Here is a 23,933-nt window from a genome sequence, read left to right on the forward strand (position 1 = left end):
CCAGAGTCATAAAAGTCAGTAGGGACAAATGTGGGGATAGAACCTGGCCCCTGACCCCCAGGCTTCCCTGCTTCCCCTTCTGCGTCCCCTCTTCCCTCCCATTCAGGACCTCTACCTCCACATGAGTGCCATAGCCTCGTGTCAGTCCCGAGCCCTGGCAGAGTGGCAGCTGGTTGAAACTAGTCAAGGTATGGAAAGCCGTGTCTCTCAGCCTGGTTGTGAGGACACCACTGCCAGGCCACCAAGCACCAGCCTGGGCCCTGAGCAGAGGCACACCTGCAGTGGAAGGAGTTTTCATTCTTTTTCACTGAAAGAGATGGTTGCCACCCAAGTGGGAGCGACTCTGGGCCATCGGGGGCTCTGTCATCCGAGGCCACAGAGGGACAGCCAAGAACCCCCTGTGGCTGATGGGACCTCATCCTCCAGCCCTGCCTCAGGCTTTGGGGAGCAAAGAGACACATGGGAGGACCCCCCCCCCCCTACCGCCTGTGTGCTGTTATAGAATGAGGGAGGTCAGATGGGGAGGCTGCCGATGGCCCTGGGTCTGGAATGTGGTCTTTGGAGCCGGACTGCCTGGGTTTGAACCCCGGCAGCACCACTTTGCTTTGGCCTCCATGGAGTTGTTTAGTTGCTCTCTCCCTCGGTTTTCCCATCTGTGAAACGGTCATGGTAACAGTTCCTGCTGCATGTGAGGACAAAAATGAGCAAGTGTGTATACAGCACTCCGTGTGGGTCAGTCAGACTGAACGCTTGTCCTTCATATGCATTCACCGTCCTCACTGCCAGGGATGCAGCTGAATTCTGGGATCCAGGTGTCCACACCTCCTGCATCAAACCATTCTCCACCTTTGTCCCCTCCACTTCCTGGGACATGACTATCTCCCTCTGTCTTGCATTCCATTCCCCCAGAGGGAAATTTCTTGTTTTGGTGGCTTGATCAGTAAGGAGCCCCCACTGCTGTTGCTGGAAGGGCCCAGCTCCTGGTCAGAAAGGCTGGGGTCCGGACGGCGAGGGGTGTCACCCGGCACACGGCGGTCTGACCGCCACGGAGGCTTTAGCTGCTTTGCTCAGGAGGGACTGTGGGCAGTCCGAGCATCTGTCCTGGCCAGGAAGAGACATGAAGCCTCAGATTCCCATCAGTATCATCGGCGTCTGAGCCAAAGCGTGACCCAGATGAACAGCAGGCGAGAGGCAGAGGTGGAGGGATGGAGTCTGGCCTCTCCTTTCAGCAAATGTGCCCACCATCGCGTGAGCAGGGTCTCCTGTCAGCCACAAACCAGCGGTCCCCCGGGCCTGGTACACACGGGATCCCGAGGGGAGATGGTAACTGGGATGGTTGATTTCCTGTGTCGCCTCGACTGGGAGAAGGGAGAAAGAGCTGATAAAACAATATTTCTGGGTGTGTCTGTGATGGTGTTTCTGGAAGACATTAGTATTTGAATCCGTAGATGAGTAAAGAAGTTCCGCCCTCACGCGCGTGGGCGGGTGCCGTCCAATCCGTGGAGCTGGAATAGAGCAAAAAGGCAAAGGGAGGGTGAAAGTCTTCTTGAGCTGAACATTCATCTTCTCTTGCCCTCAGACACGGGGGCTCGCGGTGCTCGGGCCTTCGGACTCAGACTGAATGACACCACAGGCTTTCCCAGGGCTCCAGCTTGCCGACTGCAGATAGTGGGACTTCCCAGCCTCCACCACTGTGTGAGCCAGTTCCTGTAATAAAGCTCCATAGAATGTCTATATATACCGGGCTGGATTTGTTTCTCCGAAGAACCCTGACTGACACATAGGCCCATAGTTGGGAGGGTTCCCAGGCATCCTCCCTTCCCTCCCCCAACCCCCACCGCCTCCTCTGGTTTTCTTTACAGTCTTATAAAGAAATAACTGCAAATTAGAGAAGAGTTACGGAAGAGCGGTCTTCCTCAGGGACATGTGGACAGCTTTCTCCTTGGCCTTCACCATGGCTTAGCTCATTGGAGAGGACCTTCCAGTCTGCCCATTTCTCTCCATGTCCTTGCCACCACCCTACACAAGGACATCACCACATCTTTTCTGGAAATTTGTGGCAGCTTCCTCATTGGCTTCCCTATATTCATACTATCCATTCTCTACCTTGCCCAAGGAGTTTAAAGCACAGATATGGTTGTGTCCCACTCCTTATGCTCCTCAAAGGCACACTCTTGCCCTTGGCCTAGAAGGCTCACCCCTGCTTGCCTGTCCCTTCTCCTCTCAGTTCCTCCTTCTGCCCCCTCTCCTCTCCTCTGCCCTGGCCTGCCCTCTGTTCTCCCCTCCCCTCCAGCTTGGCCCAGCTCTCTCCTGCCCTCAGGGTACTTGCCTGTGCACGTCCTCCCCCAGAACAACTTTTCCAATCTCTAAAAACGAGCTGCCATGCTGCTTCCCCAGCAACCAAACGAGACTCTCCTTGTGATCCCTCTGTATTTTGTACTCTAATAATTACTTGCCTAGTAGCTATTATCTACGCATTTAACTTTTGACCTCTTCACTGCAACACAGTCTCCATGAGCATACACTGAGTCCTGTCCCCGACATTTATATGTGACTGTACTTGGAGACAGGTCCTTAAAGAGGGGATTAATTAAAAGGGGGTGGTGAGGGTGGGTCATGCTCCAGTATGACTGTGTCCTCATGAGATAAGAAATCTGGACTCAGACACACACAGAGGAAGGCCAGTGAAGGCACAGGGAGACAGTGGCCGTTGGAAGCCAAGGAGAGAGGCCTCGGAATAAAGAACTCTGCTGACACCTCAGACTTTCAGCCCCAGAACAGTGAGGAAATAAGTGTCTGTTGTTTATGACCCCCACTCTGTCATCCTCTGTCACAGCAGCTCTAGCAGGATGACACGGGCATCATGGATTTGCTCACCTCTGTTTCCATAGCACCAGATACAGTATTTTCCGACCCACCCACCAAGGCCCCACCAGGCCGAAGCTCCTGGGATGCTTGGCCCCTTGAGAGGGATTGTGTTGCCTTCATTCTTCTCTGTGATGCTGGTGTCTGGCATAAGGAGTCTTAGGAAACAGCTGTAGCATGAATGAGGACAAGTGGGAGGGATGGGGAGAAGGTGCACAGATGCAGAGCAAACGTCCTGAAACGACCGTGATAAAATGGGTCACATGCTCCGATTTCTCTGGCGGAAACGTGCTTACCCCACTTCTGGGCAGGAGGGAGCTTCTTCCCTGCTATCTTGGCACTGCCCATTCTTGCCAAGAATCTCCAGGCAGGAAGCAGCTCGAATCTCGTCCTTGAGTGGGCTGCATCCCTCTGCCATGTGCTACCAACGCCTGTTCTCCTCAGGCACAGGGCTCTTCGTGTTTCTAGTTACTCATTCAACACCGGTATTCCTCTCCAGACTGCAAACTCCATCCTCCCTCACCCTGCCTGTAGGGGCAGCCCGGCACCTGTGAGTGTCCCCTCACCGTGCATGTTCCAGGGAATGATGGAGCCAAGGTGCACGGATGGGTACATTTCCTCCATGCTGCTTCCTTTCTGCCTCCTGGCTTTCAGCTAGTTCTATTTTTTAGGATATTGAAGAACGTGACTTCCGCCAAACTGAGAATTTTACTCCATATTTATGTCCAAGTCAGTCGATCTTTCCTATGGGATTTGGTATTTACACCTCACCTTCAGATATATGGTGCAGTCTCTCTGACGGTCCACTTTCTCAGACTTTGCTAGGTTGTTTCTAGAGGCAGTGTCCTGGAGTAGGGTATAGCCCTGTGGGGTGGGCATCTGCTGGTTTTAGCTGGCCAGTCAAAACCTCCTTCAGTTTTGCTACCAGCACTGTGTGTGTAGGGGGTCCTCTTGCTTCCATCTTTGATCTGTGTGGTTTGGCTGGATGACAGCTCAGGGACAGCCTTTATCTTAGGTCCCATCAAATTCCTGCCCTCTCTTTACAATGGCCGAGTCAGGGAGATAGGCATGGGCCTGTCTGAACCAGTAGGGTCAAGTCTAAGATTTTGTTTGGGACCACTGAGAAAGAGACACTCTCTTTCTGTGGGGATGATTGAGGTATTAGTCATCCCAAACCTGTTGGTGATGTGGGGACAGCCTGCCTGAGAGAAGGGAGACAGCATGGAGGACAGCAAACCCAAGAGATACCTGAGAACAGCATGTGAGTACCTGGATCCAGCTGTGCCTGAAGTAAGATGTACCTCAACTAGCTGCTGCTGCTGCTGCTGCTGCTTCTTCTTCTTCTTCTTTTTTTTAAAGATTTTATTTATTTGGGAGAGAGAAAGACAGAGAAAGAGCCTGAGAGGAGGGTAGTGTCAGAGGGAGAAGCAGATTCCCCACTGAGCAGGGAGCCTGATGTGTAACTCGATCCTGGGACTCCAGGATCATGACCTGAGCCGAAGGCAGTTGCTTAACCGACTGAGCCACCCAGGTGCCCCTAAACTAGCTTCTTAATGAATATTCAATTGGCATTTTGGGCATTCTACACATTGTAGGTGTTTACCATTGCAAGATGTTTCCCATCCCCAGTTCCCACCAGCAAAATGGAGGATGTTTCCCTAGTCGTTATAACAACCAGACCACATCTTTTTCACATATTCCACATGGTTGCCCTTGGCTTTTCAGTTACTTGAGTCAAGAATTTCCCCCTTTTTATTTATTCCACTTGGTTTTCTGACATTATCAAATAATGACTAATGACAGTCTGTTTACACTTTTGAGTGTCAGGGATTAATCCTTAGCGTGTCCGCTGATCTTGGTAGAGCCTATCAGAGGCACAAGACGAGTTCTGAGAGGAGCCAACAGCCAGCACAGGCACGTGTTAACATGGACAAATGAAAAGTTGTCCAGTTCTAGTTCTGAGGGACAGACCTCAGCATATTGGGACCAGCCTTGGATATTTGGTGACAATAGCTCAACCTAAATCAGGACACCTGCAGGTCATAATAAGCCTGAGATTCACTCCCTTGTAGGCAACCAAGTGTTGCCCCCTTTGGGAGATTAAGAGAGACACTTGGAAGGGTAATACCAAGTGAAAATGAGATGAGAACTCCAACATGTTCAAATCAATAAGGATTCGTATAAGATCCACAAAGATGGTGACTGGGTCTGTGAGACCAGGCCAGTGGTGGGAACTGGCTTAGGGTGGGAGGGATTCAGGCCTCAGCATTTTCTCTGAGCAGCACAGGCTTTAGGAGGGGATGCTGTGTCCCCCACATGTCTAAGTGAGAGGAGAAACATTTATCTCAACATTGGAAGGGACCTAAAGCTGCTCTAGTCCTTCTTCCCTCTAGTATGGGCCCAGGGTGTATTCCCTCAGGCTTAGCTCAGAGCAGCTGCTAAATGCTGCCAGTGGCTCCCCTGCCTCTGGGACTGCGCCTATACTCCTCTTAGCATTCAATCCTGTTTCAACCACAGCTTGCCCATGCACTAGTGTGTGGTCTTACATCAGGCCTTGCATTGCCTCTGATTCTCCATCCATAAATGGCACAATAGCGGTGCCCACCTCCGAAGGTGGTTCCAGCTGATAGCGGAGTGAGTGTTGCCTGCTACAACCATCATTTCAGGGTTTCTGCCACATTCAGTAAAGAGCTGGAGGTTGGACGTCAGAAGTCCTGGCTCTGCCACTCATTGAACTCAGAGCCAATGGTGTAGTTTCTTAGAGTCTTGATTTCTTCATCTATTAAAGGGGAATAAGGACCCCATCTCAAGATGCTGTAAGGATGAGGCAAGATGATGTTTGTAAATTAAGTATAAGGCAAAGTTCATGGATCGTGTGTCAGTCCCTCCATTTGGAAAAGCCCCAGGCCCTGGCCTCCCCACCCTCAAAAAAGCACAGTTTCAGGAGAGAATCCCAAGGAGGCATCTGAGGGGCTCTATAGTCAGGGTACCCCTGCCCCCACAGACTTGTGCATTGTCTGGCCGGGTACCCTTTCCTGACATATTGTGGTGGGTACTGCCTATATGTCCTCTGTCCCCCTCTTCTCATGCTGTCATTCTTGACATTTCATTTCTGTGGAGGGTTTAGGGTCCAGCTTCTGGTGCTACAATAGGCTTGAGTCTAGGTCATAATGTTCTGTGAGCAATGTGACCTGAGACAATTCATTTCACCTCTTCTAACCTTCATTGCTCATCTAGCAAATGAGGATGAGTAAATTTCCCCGAGGGTGGGAGGGCTAAGTGAGCATATAATATACTTCCTTATTATAGTGCTGGGCTATACTCCCCACCCATAACCTGTGCTCATATACATTCATTTAATTTTTGTAAAAGGAAAATGTCTCCTTGCTAAGCTTCCTTCCAGCTCAAGGATATATGTGATACTCAAAGAATGGGGCGGGGGTGTCTTGGTTACGAAGGCAGTGAGATCTTATCTCAAGAAATACCCCAACATGTTTCAAGCTGGGGCAACCCTCTGCCAGGCATTGGTCTATCTGGTTGACATGGGGACAGTCCCACTTTTCTGGAGGTTGGTGGTCTCCCGAAGCCCCTCCTGTTGGTGGATTCCAGGCACTCTCCTCCTTGTGCTTCAGAAAACAGCTCCCCACAGCTTGAGCACTGTGAGGGCAAGACACACAAGGGCAGGGTGATGAGTGTGCTGGTCTGGGAGGTCAATTCCAGGCACTTCTCGAATTGATGGACTTGAGTACTGACACAAAACACTTTCCCACAAGGAAGGAAGGTAAGTCATCGGGAAAAAGTCGCTCTACTTTCCAGGCAAATGAGCCACTGGAGGAGAGCTAGTGGTCCTGCACACTTACCAGCTCAATCCTTACTGCCCAGCCAGGGGCTCTCTAGCATGTGCTGGATATGGCAGTCTTGACATTCCCAGTATCCTTAATGGCCAACCACCCTGTGCTCCCCACATGGGAACATTTTGCGGTGGTGGGTGTGTGAGTCAACATGCTGGCCTCCAGGGACGCTGTGTGGCACCTGCCCCCTCATGTTCCACTTGGACATTTCTGCTCAGGCCCACTCAGTCTCTGCCCCCAACCTCACTGCTCACATCATCCAGACACAAGGCCTCTCCATGTTCATTTTTATTTAAAGACTCAGAAACACAGGCATCATAGTTTGTCATCACTGTCAATTCTTCCAAAATCACACGCTGACATTTGTGTGTAACAAAAACATTAGTGTGTGTGTGTGTGTGTGTGTGTGAACTGTGCAAAGTACAAAGAACTTCCCAGTCGGGCAGCTGAGCTTGTTTGGGGTGCCAGAGCCTGGCATTCACATGGTGAGGCTGCCAGGGAATTGCCTGCCCACTGTCTCCCCACTCCACTTCTGAGGCTCTTTGGTGGACCAGATGTCCCTGTCACTTCAGTGTCTGCTGACCTCAGTAGTGGCTATGGACTTCACTGCATTCCTCAAAGCAAGTCACCTTGGCTGCCAAATGCCACTGATAACCAATATGTCTAAGTTGCTGGGCCAGGGTAGAATGTGAGCATTCAGACAAGGTGTTGGTTTCATATTAGGAGCCAAAATGAGTTGGTTATTTAGAACAAGTTGGCCCAAAGGGTCTAATTCTGCTTTTTCTCTTGTCTGTGGGCTAAATGGTCATAAAGGCTGATGGATTTGGCTAAATGTGTTTGAAAACAGCCCAGACCATGATGGCTGGCCTATGGCATTGCTTCCTTCCCAAGGTCATGCCAATGCCTGCCCCAACTCTACCCTAAGAGAGATCAGCTGATGCCTTGCAAAGGCACTGGCCACCAGCCCCAGCTCTCCGCTGTGAGTGGGTGCTGGGCCTTGGTGGGCTGCTGCCTCGCCCACAGTTACTAGGCTGTTCAGCGATTCCTACCTACCACAAGCATCGTGTGGGTGGTGGCTGGGAGAGGAAAGAAGGTCCAAGTTAGTCTGTTTCGTTGCTTGGTAACTGACTTCATAAAAAAAAAAAAAAAACTTTCTTTATTATCTGGAGATTTGTTAGTTCTGGTCTCCCTGGGGGCACACGTGTCTCAGCACGTTCATCCATGCACATTTTTGGTGATGGCGTGATTTTAAACACGCACGTGATTTTTGTGCATGGCAGGCAACTAATTTGGCATCAATGGCAAATGGATACCTTCTGGTTGTCATTAACTCATGTACGGGGCTCCCTGGGTTTAAGCAGGATTTTGTCTTTCTTTGATTCAGAACAATTTCTCAAGTCTATTAAATCTATGATCATCTGGAGAGAGGGGAAGAGCCTTTGTTGAGGCATGATCCCACCCTCGTAGTGGCCACCGGGTGGTAACAAATAGCCAAGTCACAGGCCCAAATAGGAACTCTGAAAATAAGCGCTTTGCATTTCAAAGGCATCACAGCATATGAGGGAATGTGTTTCTGGATTTTGTTGCATCTTTGAAAATCAGGCGATGCTATGTTACCAAAGGCTAATTTAGTCTGCCTAATTTAAACTTGAGTGGTTTTGTAAAAATAGAGAGAAGGGGCTTATCAATTGTGACTTTGAGCTGATAGGAATGTATTCTTAAGGTCTGACTCTCTGGAGAACGAGATGGCCTGATGACAGGGCTTCTCCCGTCTGTGTCTGTGGGAGGTCTGGGCTGCTGGGCTCAGGAAGAGGCCTTGATGGACCCCATCCAGGGCAAGGTCCTAGGATCAAAGGTGCCCCTTCTCTCTCTCCTCCTGGCTCCCTTGGATTCTGCTAGTCTGCAGCAATGCCTCAAATCCCTTTCTCCTCATTGTACTTCCAGTCTCTAGACCAACATTTGTACTGCCTGATAGGGAAACACTTATTTAAAAAAGAAAAAAAAGAAAGACAAAACTGTCACAAGGTGGTAAATCTGAACTGTGGTTAAAAACTGCTTCAGTACCAAGAAATCATATCTTGATAATGCTAATTGTAGTCCTTTTCCCTAAAGCAATAAAAGGAAAATTCTGCCTTCCTAGACTGGGGTTGACCTTCATGTTCTTTTTACTGCCACACACAAGGCAATTAGAGTGACCCTTCCTTGAAATGGTTCCAGTTCTTGAATAATAATTATCACTGTCTAGACATAGCATGGGGCTTTGGTAAGGGTTTAAGGAAATTGACTTTTTCCAAACTCCCTCCAACCACTTAAATGGATTCCCTCTTCTCCGCGGAGCAGTAGCCAACACTGATGTTGAGTACGTGGGCTTTTCAGAGTTTTCCAAAATTCATATGGTATGTATAAAAATTCTGCCCACTTGATATCAGCTCAGACATTTTTTTTTTTCTTTCAAGCTCAACCAAGTCATTACTGGTTTACAAAAAGGCAGCACCAGATGTATGAAAAATAGGCAATGTATGACCTATTAGAAATATAGAAAGTCTGACAGCTTTACTTTAAAAAGATGTTGTAAGAAAGAAGCAATGCAAAGGGACAGTGGCGGCAAAATGAAATGTGTGGCTTATAATATGGGTAGGAAACAAAGCCAAGTGCGATCTCACGCCTCCTGCAAGAGCTGCGTGCGGGGATGCCCGGGGGACTCTGGCAACCCAGCCACAGCCCTGGGCCGGAAACACCCCTGCTGAGTGGCCAGGTGGCAGGTGACTGAGGTATATAGAGAGGTGATGGAGCAATCTGGACACCCCACAAGCAGCCCGGGGCAGTCTTCAGAACTTCTGCTGATGCCCCGGACCCTGTGCCTGCCATCCAAGCCCTGCAGCCCTTCTGCAGCGCCCAGTCTCACGGGGGCAACAAACAAGAAGGCTGTGGCTTAGCAGTCCCTCGCAGAGCCGATCAACCCGCATCAGCAGCTTCTCTTTTCAAAGATATTTCTTTAGAGTTTACGCAGAGGGAAGCATTTTGTGGGAGAATAACCCCAAGGTGCACTCCTGGTGGGTGGTTGTGGATAAAGGCACGACCTCCACATCCCCCGGCTCCCATCCCCATCCAGGGTGGCCTCGCCAGGAGCCTTCGAAAGGGACCTGGGGCCCTTGGTGGCCTTGATTGCCTCTCTTTGCCCCCTGGGGATCCCGGGGAGCCTCTGTGCCTGGGGAGTGGGGCATGGGGAGCGTGTCCTCAGAAACTCTCCACAAAGCTGCCCGGGAAGAGGCCGGTGCGGCCGTTCCTCTGCAGGGTCCCCTTGTACCAGCCGTCTTCTCGCTTCTTGTGCACAAAGACGATGTCGCCTTCCTTCAGCTCAATCTCCGCCTCGCTCTGGGGAGGATACGAGACCACCACGCGGTACCTGGGGGGAAACAGACACCACATCGGGTGAGCCTGACCCTAGCCTGGAGGACGACCCCCAGGGTCTGCTCTTCACTCGGCCTTTCCTTTTCCATCCGGTGTAAATTATTATAACTTGGGGCTACTTCCCCCCCTTTTAAAAATCTCTACTTTGATTTTAATTTTTATACAACCTTTTCATTTTTTTATTAAAATTAAAAAAAAATTCCCCATGTTGTCATTTTGGACCCCAATCTATGCTTCCTGCCTGAAATGCCATCCCTCCCTCCAGCCCATCTGGGACCGTGGCCTCCTTGGGGGAGCTGCAGCTGGAGGAGGGCAGCGTCTGCTGCCGGTGGGGGCTGGGCAGACCTGCAGCTCTGCAGCCACCACCCAGCAAACAGCCCCTCATCCCAGCCCAGAGCGTACAGTGCAGCTCCCGCTGCCTGCCACTGGCCACAGGAAAGGAATGTCAGCCAGACTAGGGGCCCAGGTGCAGAATGACCGATGGCCTCCAGGGATTGGGTCACCCTCGAATAGGAAATGAGCTGGGGAGGAGCCATGGACTGGAGGGTTGGTGATGCTGGGCCTGAGAGACCCAGGGCTTGAGCTGGTCTAGAGGGGCCACCCCTGGGAGGCACTGTCTTGCTGCTCTCTCCTTCCTTGGCAGTGCCTGGGTTGTGGTCCTGGCTCACTGGCTGAAGAGACAAGGAGGGGGTGTTCCTTCACTCTCAGTCATCCCTGGGCTGCCAGCTATGAAGGCCTGTCCCCTGGGTCCGGCATCCCCCATTAGCCACAGCCACACATCTGGCCCCTGAAGGAGGTCATCCGGGTGTCCCCGCAGCTGGCTGTTCTGAGGTCAGTCAAGGGGCTCTCTATGCGGAGTCTCTGACCTGTATATTTTGGCTTGGGAGAAACCAGAACATTATAAAACAAAAGCATTTCTTAAAGTGTGGCCATGGACTTCATGACCCCAGGTCAGATTCCTGGCTCTGTCCTGGACCTACTGATGAATCTCTGTGGAATGGGTCCAGGAGTGTGGATTTTCAACATGTTCTCGGGATCAACGTTTGCTTGCTGCCTTCTGAGAGTCAAAGTCAAAGTGCTGAGCGAGTCTTCATTTTTTAGCCACCTGTGCGGAGGGCCTGGGCGCTGGCCCGTCAGGGTCAGGATAGGAAAGCCATGGTTTGGGGCAGCTGGGGTTGGTGCTCTGGAGAGGAGAGGGACAATGCATAGGCAGAGAAGACCCAGGCCCCTCTCTGGAATCTCCCAGCCCCAGCTTGTTCCAGGCTTTGAGAGCAGGGGGCAGAGAGCAGGGTGGCTCCTGAGGCCAACTTGGCAGGTAAGCAGGGGGCTCCTGCTACTGAGAGAGCAGGTCCAGCCAGGCAACCTAAGTGCTTCGGAACGGCTGTAGGTGTGGCAGGTTGGGCCCATTCTCACTGCTGTCCCTGGGCTTCAGATGCTGGCTTTGGGGTTACAAGGGAGGAGAGAAAGGACAGTATGCCTCTCGCCCTCCTCCCAGCCCAGAATCTCTACAAATGGCAGCCTGCAGCCAGTCCCCAAAGGACAGACGGCCTCTGTGTCTGTGAGATCCATGAGATCACCCAGTGCCGCGCAGGCTGCTCGATTCTCACACCTCCGGCCCCCAGGCTGTGTGTGCGACCGCAAAGACCAGTGCTGACCCTCCCTGTGGCTCTCTGCCACCCTCCACCTCTTTGTCAAACACCTGCCTCCTTCTCTTCCCCGAGGAAGAAAAGGCAAAGAGTGAGATGATTTCTCAGACTTCAAACACAAGTTTTGGCTTTTGCCTCCACTGCCAGATGTGAAGCAACAAGCAACTCTGAAAATGTAATTTGCTAGAAAAAAAGTAATTTGGTGCTTCTGAGCAATTCAATGACTTAATGAGCCCAGATGGATGATGTGGGCCTTTTGTATAAGAGTCGAGCAGTTAACGTTCCTGTCCAGATCATTCCAAGACTCAGAGCTATTTTTCCTGCTGCATGAAAGTAACTGATACTCCCTGTTATAGACACAAAGGGTCAAATGAACAGTTAAGGACAGTGTCACTCTTGTGTTATGACTGCAGCGTCATAGATCAGAAGAGACTTACTTCCCTGTACTGTGTTAAGGTTATGTTAACCACAGATAATTTTCAGACATAACTCAGGAAATCAGAAGGCTCGAGATCAGTATGAATTCCTACCATTGCCTATTGCAATTAGCGTCACATGTGAGGGGTGACGTGTCTTCCTCCTGTGTCATCTGCCCCCCTCCTGACAACGGGGGTCCCAAGGGGGCCCTGTGAGTGCCAGGCTCTTCAGAGCACTTTCTTCAGTGCCGTTGAGCACGTGTGATCCCCAAGCTGGCAGAATGTGCTCATCGCAGAGAAGAGTCCCTCTAGGATCTTGGAAATAAGCATATGTCTATATCCTAAACACTAAATTCTGATAGCAACACATGTATTAGTTACCTATTGCTGCTGTAACAAATTTCCACAAACTTGGTGGCATAACTCAGCACAAATTTCTTACTCACAGTTCTTCAAGTCAAACATCTGATATCATCTCCCAGGCTGCATTCCTTCCAGAGGCTCCAGGGGGAAGGCACTCCTGGAGGCTGCCTACATTCCTGGCTGGACACTCCTTCCTGCGTCTTCAAAGCCAGCAACGCCGCTCGAGTCCTCACACCACATCACCTTGACCCTCTCTGCTGCCTTCCTTTCTTACTTACAAGGACTCTGTGGTCACACTGGGCCCAGCCAGATAATCCAGGATAATCTCTCAATTTTAGAGTTAGCTGGTTAGCAACCTTTGTTCTGCCTGCAGCTTTCATTCCTTGAGACTATGTGAGGCCTCGAAGCCGTGGTTTTGGGGAGTAGAGCATAGACATCTTTGGGAAGCCATTACTCTGCCTACCATGACACATGATAGATCAAAGCCAAAAACCTTTTAAATCCTAACAAAACCAAACAATTCACAGGCTGGTAAGAGGGGAGGATAAATACATGGTGTGTGTGAAGATGTGGGCAAAACGATGTTGCCAATCAAAGGTTGGGGAGGGGGTGACAGGCAGCACCGGGGGCATCATCAGATCATTCTTCTAAAGGCCACAACATTTCACAGTATTACATACATCATTTCCAACATTATTAATGTTCTTTTTCATGCATTCATACTTTCCCAGCTATCGATCTCTGTGTTTTACAAATATTATAACTATCAGATAGGTATATCCCTAGTTTATAGATGGGGGAATGGGGACTCGAAGAAATGAAGACACCTATTTGGGTGAACTGGCTGGTAAGTGGTCAGTGCACCTATCTCTCAGAGCTACTCTGCAACCTTCCCGGGATGTAAGAGACCTGGGAGGCAGGCATCCAGAGGACGGGTGGTGGGTTGGCTGGCCCAAGAACTCCAACGCACTTGCCCAGGGTTGGTATATCCCTGCCAGGGAACCCGGGCATTGGACAGTGTTACTGGGTCCCGTAACTACAGTGCTCTTCTATGTTCCCTGGGTACCTTCCAGAAATGTTCCCCGGGTACCTTCCAGAAATTCCAGTGGCTCCCTGCACACACTGTCCATAGGACTTAATATATCCAGATGGCCGAAGATTAGGGTCCCAAGGAAGGGGTAGTGATGGGCACTCTGGTTTACACATTAGGTCTATGGGTTTGGCTCCTACAGGTCTCCTGAGAGCTGGGCCTGCCACTAAGTGAGCTGACTTGCAGGCCTGGCCTGGTGGGCCTGGGGGATGTTCTCCATGGTTCACTCCCCCAGGAGGCCTCACTCCAGCCCAAACTTCCTTCATCTGTGAGCAGTTTGGAGAGCAGCTCTCGGTGTCCCCCCAAATCCTCTGGAGGGAAATGGAGAGATCCGAGGGAGTATGGACATGGGTGACACCCCAGACATGCAGCAGCCACAGTCCAGCTGCTCCACTCAAGGTGAGAGAGGCCCCTTCCTCAGCACGCTGGTGGTAGAAACCTCCTCAAATCTGAGCCCCAGCTGCCCTTTGCCTTTCTCCCACCTTTGAGCCTGTAAGGTGGCCTTGCACACAGCTGGCTCTGGGCAGCTCTGCGGCCTGTGGAGCGAATGCTGGGGCCTCTAGAGAGGCGAGTCTTGCTAGGGCTGCTCCCCTCCAGCTGCGAGCTAAGTCTTGTTCAGGAGCCTGCAGGGTCCTAGGCCAAGTGCTTTCTGGAGCTGCCTCAGCTCAGAGACTAAGCCTTTCCTTTGTTAAACCCTCGCTCCAACCTGCTGGGGCTCCCCAGGACACCAGGCAGCTGACGGGCTGCACAGGGTGAGGGAAGGGGGCATCTGGGGGCTCATTAGGCAGTAGTTTGGTTTCAGGCTGTATTTTGAAAACTCTCATCACTAATGAGCAGCACAGCGTGCTGGGGACAAGCAGGGTGCCAAGAGTCTCTGGGTACAATAAGCCCTGATTAGATGGAATATTCACAGAATGAGAGTAATTCTCTGAACTTTCTAGTTAATCATAGACTCCCATGATTTTTTAGAATAGGGTCTTTTAAGACCTTTTATGAAGGAGTCTGGAAGTAGAGGGATCTGAGGAGAATAGAAACCTAGGGGAAATGTGAGAGCAGCTTTGAAATATCTAGGTCTGTCATTCTCAGGAGTCACCAACATCGTGACCTGAGGCAAAGGGACAGGGAACCACATTCAGAAATCACAGGCAGCTGGGGGTTGGTCTTGTGGAAGGAAGAAGGTTCTGACATGAAAGCACTACACAAAGTTGGAGGAGGCTCCCTGGAGGGAAGTAGAGGAAGAAAGAGAAATTGTGTGTATGTGGTATTTGTGTGAGATGTGTCTGAGGTATGTGTGTGGTATGTGTGGTGCATGTGTGTATGTGTGTGGTGTGGGGTGTGTGTGTGGTATGGTATCAGGTGTGGTGAGTGTGTGTGGTGTTTGTGTTTGGAGGTATGTGTGTGCATGTGTGTGGTATGTGTATGTGTGTGGTGTGGTATCACGTGTGTGATGTGTGTGGGGGTACATGTGTGCATGTGTGCAGTATGTGTGTGTGGTGTGGTATCAGGTATGGTGGAGTGTGTGTGGTGTGTGTGTCCTGTGCGTGTGTGTTGTGGTATCAGGTGTGTGATGTGTGTGTTTCAGTGTGTGTGTGCATGTGTGTGGTATGTGTGTGTGTTGTGGTATCAGGTACGTGATGTGTGTGTTTTTGTCTGTGTGTGTGGTGTGGTATCAGGTATGGTGGAGTGTGTGTGGTGTGTGTGTCCTGTGCGTGTGTGTTGTGGTATCAGGTGTGTGATGTGTGTGTTTCAGTGTGTGTGTGCATGTGTGTGGTATGTGTGTGTGTTGTGGTATCAGGTACGTGATGTGTGTGTTTTTGTCTGTGTGTGTGGTGTGGTATCAGGTGTGGTGTGGTAAGGTGTGAACTCAGTCTCCTCAGGGCCTGGGGATTTGCTGTAGGGGAGGCACGTCATGCTAACGGGTCCTGCACTGAGTGAGTCTGAACGACAGTTGTATATTGAATACACAGGGGGTGGTGACCAACTGTGAAGGACCCAGAAGCATATGCTAATATCCTAGCAGGGCTATGACATGCATGGTCCATAGTGTCTGAAGACCAGAGACACCCAGATCCCTTGGTGGGCAAACTACATTGGCACCTCTGTTTCCTCAGCTGTAAGATGGGATACTAAATTTGAAGGGTTCTTGCAAGGACTGAGGTAACACACACAAGACACCTAGAACAATGCCAGCAGACGGTAAGCTGATGCACAGCATGGCTGTGGTAGGTATTTACGGCTGGAATCCATGCTGGTTGTTGAGTGTCTGAATGTCACTCCCCAAACGCTAGCTATCATTCTAAATGCGGACTTAACACTACAACTGTTTACCAGAAATCCATACCAAGCTCACGCTGTCGCTCCGCCACCTGGGGAGATTGTCCTCTCCATGCCCTGGATCTCAGCACCACAGCATCAGCCCAGCCCTAAAGCCCATCGTCTGGGTATGTCTTGGCAAACTGGCCTGTGGCTGGTTTGTGTGGTCCGAGAACAAAGCATACTTTTACTTTTTTGAATGGCTGAAAACCAAATCAAAATAAGACTATTTCATGACACAAGAAAATCATATGAAATTTAAATTTTGGTGTCCGTAAGTGGGGTTTTACTGGAATACCCACACCTGTCATTTCTATATTGTCTATGGCTGCCTTCACGCTGTCATGGCAGAGCTGAGTGGTTGCGACGAAGACCTTATGACCCACGACGTCTGTGGAATTTCCTACCTGGGCCTTGACAGAAAAGTTATGTCATTCCCCATTTAGACGGAACCTCAGCTAGCCTTGCCTTGGTGCCAGAGGTCAGTGGGTGCTCAGGACAGTGGTGGCCTTCTCAGGCTTCAAGCACCAGGACACAGGAAAGGGCTGGCCGTCAGTCAGTGTGGCTGAGGGGAGGGGAATTCTGACAGAAATGCCAAGTTTGCTCTCTCAGGAAACTGCTCACATTTTTACTATTTAAGCAGTGTTCCAACAAGAAGCCACTTAGAAGGGAAAGAGTACTTCCCCGCTGTCTTAATTTGACACCATCCTCTCTCCCTGCAGTGCCTTCCAACACTTATTCAAAGTTCTTGAAGGACTACCTCAAATGGGCCCATCCACTGAGCAAGACACCAGTTTCCGACCCCTTGTAAAGTTCAAGCACCTGAGGCCCCCACCCCATAGATTGTTCATTGCTCTGTAAAACTCTAAGCTTAACTGTGACATTTCTGGTTTTGGTAAAAAACAACGAATACTGGCAATTTTGTATGGTTTGACCCAACAGACTATAAACCTTGAAGCCAATTTGGGGGTAATGTTTTATAACTTTAAGATTTCGTAGCTGGCTTCCGGGGTAGGGCACTCCAGGTTTCCACAGGGTTGAGGGGGTGTAGTCCCTCACTAACATCATCGCTCTCTTTGGGCTCAGTACCCCATCAGTTCTGCCAAATGTCCTGATGAATCCCTTGCAAATCCCGAACTCAGGACCAGGTGGATTCAGAACGTGAAATACGCTCCCCTTCATTCCCAAATGTGTTTTATCCGAAGCTCACCAGCCAAGCTCAGGAGCCAAGCTCAGGAGTAGATGTGGTAAGAGGGATGTTTGGTAAATTTATTCTGCAGAAAATCCCCTTTGTCACTCTTTCCCTCAATGGCTCTAATCTCAGAGACCAGCCCACACCAAGGTGCCAGAGGACGTGAGCCCACCCTCCCCCCTTACCTCTCCCTGGACAAAGGCTTGGGTTCGGGACGGATGGCAGCCATGGAGAGAGATGCTTGCCTGGAAGGGGATGAGGAGAAGTTCAGATCCAAGGAGCCTGCCTTTCTGTGCAGCGGTTCCATGCCCACGGCACCCTGCATCTCGCTCTCTATGGGGCAGGACCCTGCCCTGCTGTGGATGGACAGTGAGGACACTTCGGGCCCCACTGCACCCTGGAGTGAGGTGTCCACTGCCACCTGGGAGTCGTGAGTTGGAGAGATGGATGGTGGGGAGCGAGATTTCTTCTTGGTGGATGCCCCAGCGAGAAGCTTCAGCAGCCCACTCTTCTTCTCTTTCTGGAAAGACACACAGAATTGAAATCCCATGGGTTAACACTCCTAAATGCCTTTGTTGTTGGCAAGTAAGGAGGGAAGTGTAATCTTATTTAGAAACTTTAAACAAATCTTGTAAAGCTGGTTAGAGGAAGAAAACAGAGCTAAGACTGAAAGTTTCTCCAACTCTTGTTTTCCTTTCTTTCCCAAACCTGGTGCAAGTGACCAGAATGGACCCAGGAGGCCCGGAGGCAGGCCAGAAGGCACTATTCCCAGGAAACGATGCTGTCAGCAGTGGGGGGCCTTCCCGACAACACACCCCCCTCGCCATCACAGGACCATTCCAGATGGGCAATTCACTTGCTGTGATGAAGGAGCCAGCAGTCAACATAATTTGCTTCTTTTTACCCAAGAGGGGAGGGAAATGACTCTACATCAGGCTTCCCGAGATTAGCTCCTTCAACCGGTTTATAGAACCAGAGCCCATGTAGCCTGGATGCATCTTTGTCTGGAAACCCTGGGCAGCACTGTAGGCAAACTCTTCTCTGCGCAGATTTCTTTATACCACACAGGAAACTGGCAGTGTGTGTGTGTGTGTGTGTGTGTGTGTGTGTGTGTGTGTACACCACATAGATTCCCTGAGAAAGTTCTTTGCAGCTCTGTCCTGCTTCCACATCCACGAAGTGGTGACACACTTGGGAGAACTTCATGAGTTTGGCCACGAGGGGGTGCCACAGAGCTGGCTCAGAGGCGTCCTTGTCTCCCAAGTAGCTGGAGCTCTGAGGCCACTGCCACGGCCACAGCCATGGCCACGGCCACGGAGAGGTGCGCACAGCTGGCCAGGTGTCTGCTCCTTTCGATGATAGTCTCCTAACCCGAGGTTATGAAGGGGAGGGCACTGGGGGTGGGACACGGTGTAGGCGTGAGGGGTGGCCTCTGATGGTTCATGGCCCTCTGGGGGCTGCGGAAGGGTGAGCCTGACCACTGGACCTAGGGAGCCAGGTGGACACCCAGACGAAACACCCAGACCCTGCCAGACCAGGCATCACAAAAGCTATCTGCTATCAAATGCTCACATTCCAGTCACTAACCCTGTGGCAGGGTGAAGCTGACGGCGACCAGTTAAAGTAATTTAATTGCCTAAGTACACACAGAATACACATACAGCGACATAAAATTATGCAGAGTGTGCACGGGATCGGCAGCCCCGTCAGCGCCTGGAAGTGGGAGGAGCCACCGCCTGCCCTCGCTGCCGTCCCCGAGGGGACTGTCTTAGGCTGGGCCCAAGGGGCAGCCCTAGTGGTAGGCCAGTGGGCTCCCAGGACCCGGTGTGAAGCAAACACGTGGGGAGCAGTTTGACAGGGTAGACCCCAGTGCAGGGACAAGCCCTCTAGGCCATGATGCTGGACTGTCAGACGCTCCACGGGCAGGGGGTTCCGCTACCAATCCGTGCATCAGGAGGCACATACCCAGTGGGGCAGCGCCTGCCATGAGAGATGCCGGCCAGTGTCCCAGCCGAAAGGGCTCCAGGTGGGAAAGCCTTTCCACAGTGACTGCCCCCATCACCTGGGGACAAGCACTGGCTCCACTATATCCAATTATCTCACTGCCATTCAGAGCCGTGTCCCTGGCCTCTGCTTCATAGGTGATAAAGGCAAAAGGAGACAGAATGAGGATGTGCCCAGGGCAAGTGGGGAGCTGCCTCTTAGAGTTTCAGGGGTGAAACCACAGCCCTACCTGACACACCCCAACTGTCAACCAGCACGACAGCACTTGTGGCTCCTAGAGTGGTGTCCTTCTGCCTCATGAGCAGAGAAGAGGTTTGATCAACAGACACTCTTTTACAAGGTGCTGTCTCGGGACAGAAAGCCCTGAAGCCATGAGCCACATCACCATAGGGCGTGCTGTGCGGAAGAGAAGACAGAGCCACTGGGTCACTTAGCACGTTTGTGGGGAAGTATGGCCTCAGCTGTGGTTTGGAAAGAGGTGCACGAACATGATGGATAATATTCTTGTTTCAGCTCTCCACAATTGAATATGACAGGTGATTTTCTTATTTTGACTTTGGCAAACACGGATATCACGACTGGAAAACCCTCTCCTCCGCTGTCCGTGACAGAATTCTCTTAATGCCTCCAGTACTCGGTTATTAAAAATTGCTGTGGAATTTGGTGACCAGGCGATTACCACGCACACAGAATTCATAGATGTTCCAAGCCCTCCCCCTGGCAGTCGCCCTATTCTGAGTGATGCAGGTAAGAATCCGCCGATGGGCACTTTGATGGTGGTGGGAACAGACTTGCCGATCAATTTTAGGAGCAACACCACAGGACACTGAAAAGTTTTAGAGGACACAATTTCATGTTAATCTGGACTAGAAGTTTGTTAAAAGAAAGATGGATTTGCCTGGGTTTCTCCTGGGAAAATAACTAAGTTAGGGATTTCCTGAGCCAGGTCAGAAGCAGAGAATAGTGACCCCCTTACAATTTTGGGCTCGTTGTAGGTATGTTTTAGGAGAGTCATTGCTGCCCTACACCATTTCTTGCCAGCATTCCGCTGCCTCCATCTGTGGCCTCCATCCCCCTCTCCACAGGAGGGTCACTTTCTATCCCCAGGCCACGGTGCAGCCATTTCAGCCTTGTGGGGGGCCCAAACAGTCTGAAGTGTGGGAACAAAACGCCTCCCTCTTACAAGTCCTGCATGTGGAAGGCATATATGCAGAGAAATGTGCCCTCATCTTTCCAAAATGAGTGATGGGATGCTCCTCCTCTGTGAGGCCGTTCACTGCACCCCATGCAGGCAACCCTCCCTCGAGGCCTGCCTCCCTCCCCTTCCTCTGCTCCTGGAACAGGACAGAAACACAGGGGCAGCCCAGGCCAGCGGCATGAAAGCCCAGCTCCGAGTCCTGGCTCCGCCAACACCGGGTTGTTAAGATGACAAATGGAAGAATCCTTTTTAAACTATGAATGCATGTCACAAATATTTGACTGTGTCGCTGCTTTTATGATGTGTTTATATGATGTGCTATTTTTAGGTTTTTGCAAAACACCCACCACCTACTTAGCTCCCAGTATGTTTTTGCTCAATGAATAAAAGCAACTTCACTTCCACCTGAGGTAGCTGTCTCACTGTCTCATCCTGCCTTGGGAGACCCCAGCAGGCCAACACGGGGTCCCTTGGCTCTCTGACTTCGGGTACAAAGAACCAACTAGGAAGTTGGATAAAGTGTCAAAGACTCTAACCCAGCAGGTCTCAAATGAGGGCCAAAAAAAGTGGTTCTGATCCAGGACCCGAGAAGGGCTCAATTACAACCCAATGGTCACGTGTCAACCTGCTGTCGTCGTCAGGAGACTACAGATAGCGCTGTAAACACCCAGAGAAGAGACCAGCTTTTCATGGGAAGCTGAGCAAACAAGGAAACTGGTTTGCTGAGCACCTACTAAATGCCCAGCCCGGGGAACAGACATGGATTTTAAAGCTGTGTTTTGTGGTGTTGACCTACGTGGGTGTGCTGATTCTAAGCTGAGGATCCGAGCTGTCTACCAGTTCCCAGGTGGGGCCATCCTCCCTGGTTGCACTCTCAGAGGCACAGGCTGTTGTATGAATAGAGGCTCAGCAAGCAAGACAGGCCACACCAGGCTGAGGAACAGGCTTGAGCCAAGGGCTACGGGCACTGGATAAGGTAATTCTGGAAGCTCTGGCTCTCGAAATACGCATGCAGTTCTGAAAGCCTCCCTCAGCATATAACCAGAGCATCATCATGTGAGAGAAGAGCTTATGAGTTGCATTAAAAAAATTTATGTGTGTACACACACACACTAACACATATGGACACACACACACTCTAAAATAAAGTCATACCCTACTTTGAAAGAATCATCTGGAAACCTAACATTCAAAAGAAGAGTTATTTGAAGGTGTTCATTCATTATAGAAAAACTATAAAACATTTTACAAATAATAAAATAATAGTTTTTCTGTTATGGTTAAAATAGGGGCCTCCCTAGGGGCTTTAACTATTTTACAGAACATTAATGTAAAAACTTGGCAAAAGGGAAAAGAAATTGAAAGTTCAAATTAAGAACTGCTGCCCGTTAAGAATCAACCAAAAATTATGGAGAATTCTCTGTGAAATTATATAAAGCCAAAGGGAATAGAACTTGACTTATAAAATGTGACATTAAAATTTTCAGGGATACAATTCATTTCATTAAAGTTAAGTAAATCTGTAAATGTGACCTGTAAGTACCACGTTATTTGATCAAGTTGTCTCCTTTGTTAACCTATGTTAAAGAAAGTGGCCACAGCCTAGTTCCCCTCAACCAGATTCTTAATTCTTTTTTGTGCAGGGAAATATTTTTTTTTAAGATTTTATTTATTTATTTGACAGAGAGAGAGAGAGAGAGAGAGAGAGATATCACAAGTAGGCAGAGAGGCAGGCAGAGAGAGAGGAGGAAGCAAGCTCCCCGCCGAGCAGAAAGCCTGATGCGGGCCTTGATCCCAGGACCCTGAAATCATGACCTGAGCCGAAGGCAGAGGCTTAACCCACTGAGCCACCCAGGTGCCCTGTGCAGGGAAATATTTAAAATCTCTGGTCAGGCACACACCGGACACTGAGCCACCTATGGTGGGTAGTATGGTGGGTAGTATGTCAACTCAGACTTGATTGCAAGGCTTAGCCCTGACAGTCTGGGAAAAGCTCAGCCTGAAGAAGAATCCCTAGTTGATTGGGCCCGGGGATGGGTGCATGCTCTGTTCAAAGTCAGAAGGATGACTGAGAACTCTACCTTTGAGAACAAACGATCAAACACAATCACACATTTTCACTCTGCGTTTGCATGAGCTGAGACACAGGAGACAATGGTCACAAGTCATGGGTCATGTTCAGATAATGTGTGGACACTCAGTGACCTAGGAGCATCTGCCGCCTGAGGAAAGCATAGAAATACTCCTTCCAAAGATGGTTAATATTAGTTACTGGGGTGAGCGGGCACAGGAGGGAGGCTCTGGGTAGTATTTAGTTTTTGTGATGCACTTCTGTATTTGTTTGAGTCATTATGTCAAACGTGTATTTCTTTTAGTTTAACGGGGGAAACATAATAAAGGAAAAAGGTGCCACCTGTTGCTTTGAACATAATGGTACTAGATGTGATGAGCCAGTGAGAACTTTTGCTATTAGCTTATGGACGAGGTGGTCTTATAAAAGGGGGCACTTGGGGTGGCCTTGAGGGCTGGGCTGATTGGATATAATAAAAGGGAGAGGGCCTGGGGGTGATCTGGTCCCGGTGAGGCATGAGAAGGTGTGGAAGGAAGAGAGGAGATGTCTGTGAGATGAGAAAGGCAGGGGGCAGCATATCCTGGGGCCATAAGAGCAAGCAGAGGGACTGGAAGTCTGCTGGGCAGACCCTGGGAGCTGCCAGGAGCTGTGGTTGGGGGCAGAGGTGTGGGAGGGAGAATGGCAGGTGAGCGAGTGACTCGGGTGGCAAGGTCATCAGTATGCAGCCATGGGTGAGGAGACGGAGTGGGGACCATGGGACCAAAGACAGGGATGGTGACCATCGCAGGGCATTTGGAGGGAAGGTGATACCAGCTCCTGCCAGCGGGTCTTGGGGTGGGGGTAGGGGGGCGTGCGCCCTGCTGCGGCTGTGCACTCCCTCTGTGCCCGCGTGGCCATGGCAGACTCTGGATGACACAACAGACAGAACGAAAAAGAAAGCAAAACCAGTTTAGAAGATGGTCAGATCAACCTACAGGCAGTCAGGAACATCTCAGGGCAGGCATCAGTGGCCTCCAGGAAGGCCAGAGTTTGGAGAAGTGCGGGCATCGGTCCTCACACCTCTGAGAACGACTTGCAGCTGTACACTTAGGATGGAGCCGGTGAGACTAGGGTACACTCAGAGGCCTGGGGCACATGGATTGGGCATGACAAACAGTGCTGGGGGCTTTGAGGAGACTTTAGATCATCAAAATAAGAAACCAAGGGACATGGCACATCCTTATCTTTAGCTACTAAATCTGGTTTCCAGATAGCAAGGGACCACTTGGAAGGCTTTCGATTAAAATATCATGTTTGGGGGGGGTGCCTGGGTGGCTCAGTGGGTTAAAGCCTCTGCCTTCAGCTCAGGTCATGATTCCAGGGTCCTGGGATCGAGCCCCGCATCGGGCTCTCTGCTCAGCAGGGAGCCTGCTTCCCTTCCTCTCTCTCTGCCTGCCTCTCTGCCTACTTGTGATCTCTGTCTGTCAAATAAATAAATAAAATATTTAAAAATATATCACGTTTGGATGTTTTC

The 23,933-nt window shown here is 50.5% G+C and overlaps 1 protein-coding gene across 2 annotated transcripts in view; it reads right to left on the reverse strand.

Annotated features, from left to right (window-relative positions):
* Positions 1–6,992: 6,992 nt before the first annotated feature.
* SH3RF3 (SH3 domain containing ring finger 3) overlaps positions 6,993–23,933 on the reverse strand; it is a gene marked incomplete at its 5' end in the record, with an annotated part of 355,085 nt that continues 338,144 nt past the window's right edge. For both annotated transcript variants that reach the window (XM_080813191.1, XM_080813190.1), the window contains 2 exons: positions 6,993–10,122; positions 17,333–17,667. In XM_080813191.1, coding sequence (XP_080669317.1) covers positions 9,954–10,122; positions 17,333–17,667 — 504 coding nt within the window. In that variant the 3' untranslated portion in view covers positions 6,993–9,953. The remainder of the gene's footprint in view (positions 10,123–17,332; positions 17,668–23,933) is intronic.

The sequence above is a fragment of the Martes martes genome, assembly GCF_963455335.1.
Source record: "Martes martes genome assembly, chromosome: 9".
In the NCBI taxonomy this organism is placed as follows: Eukaryota; Metazoa; Chordata; class Mammalia; order Carnivora; family Mustelidae; genus Martes; species Martes martes.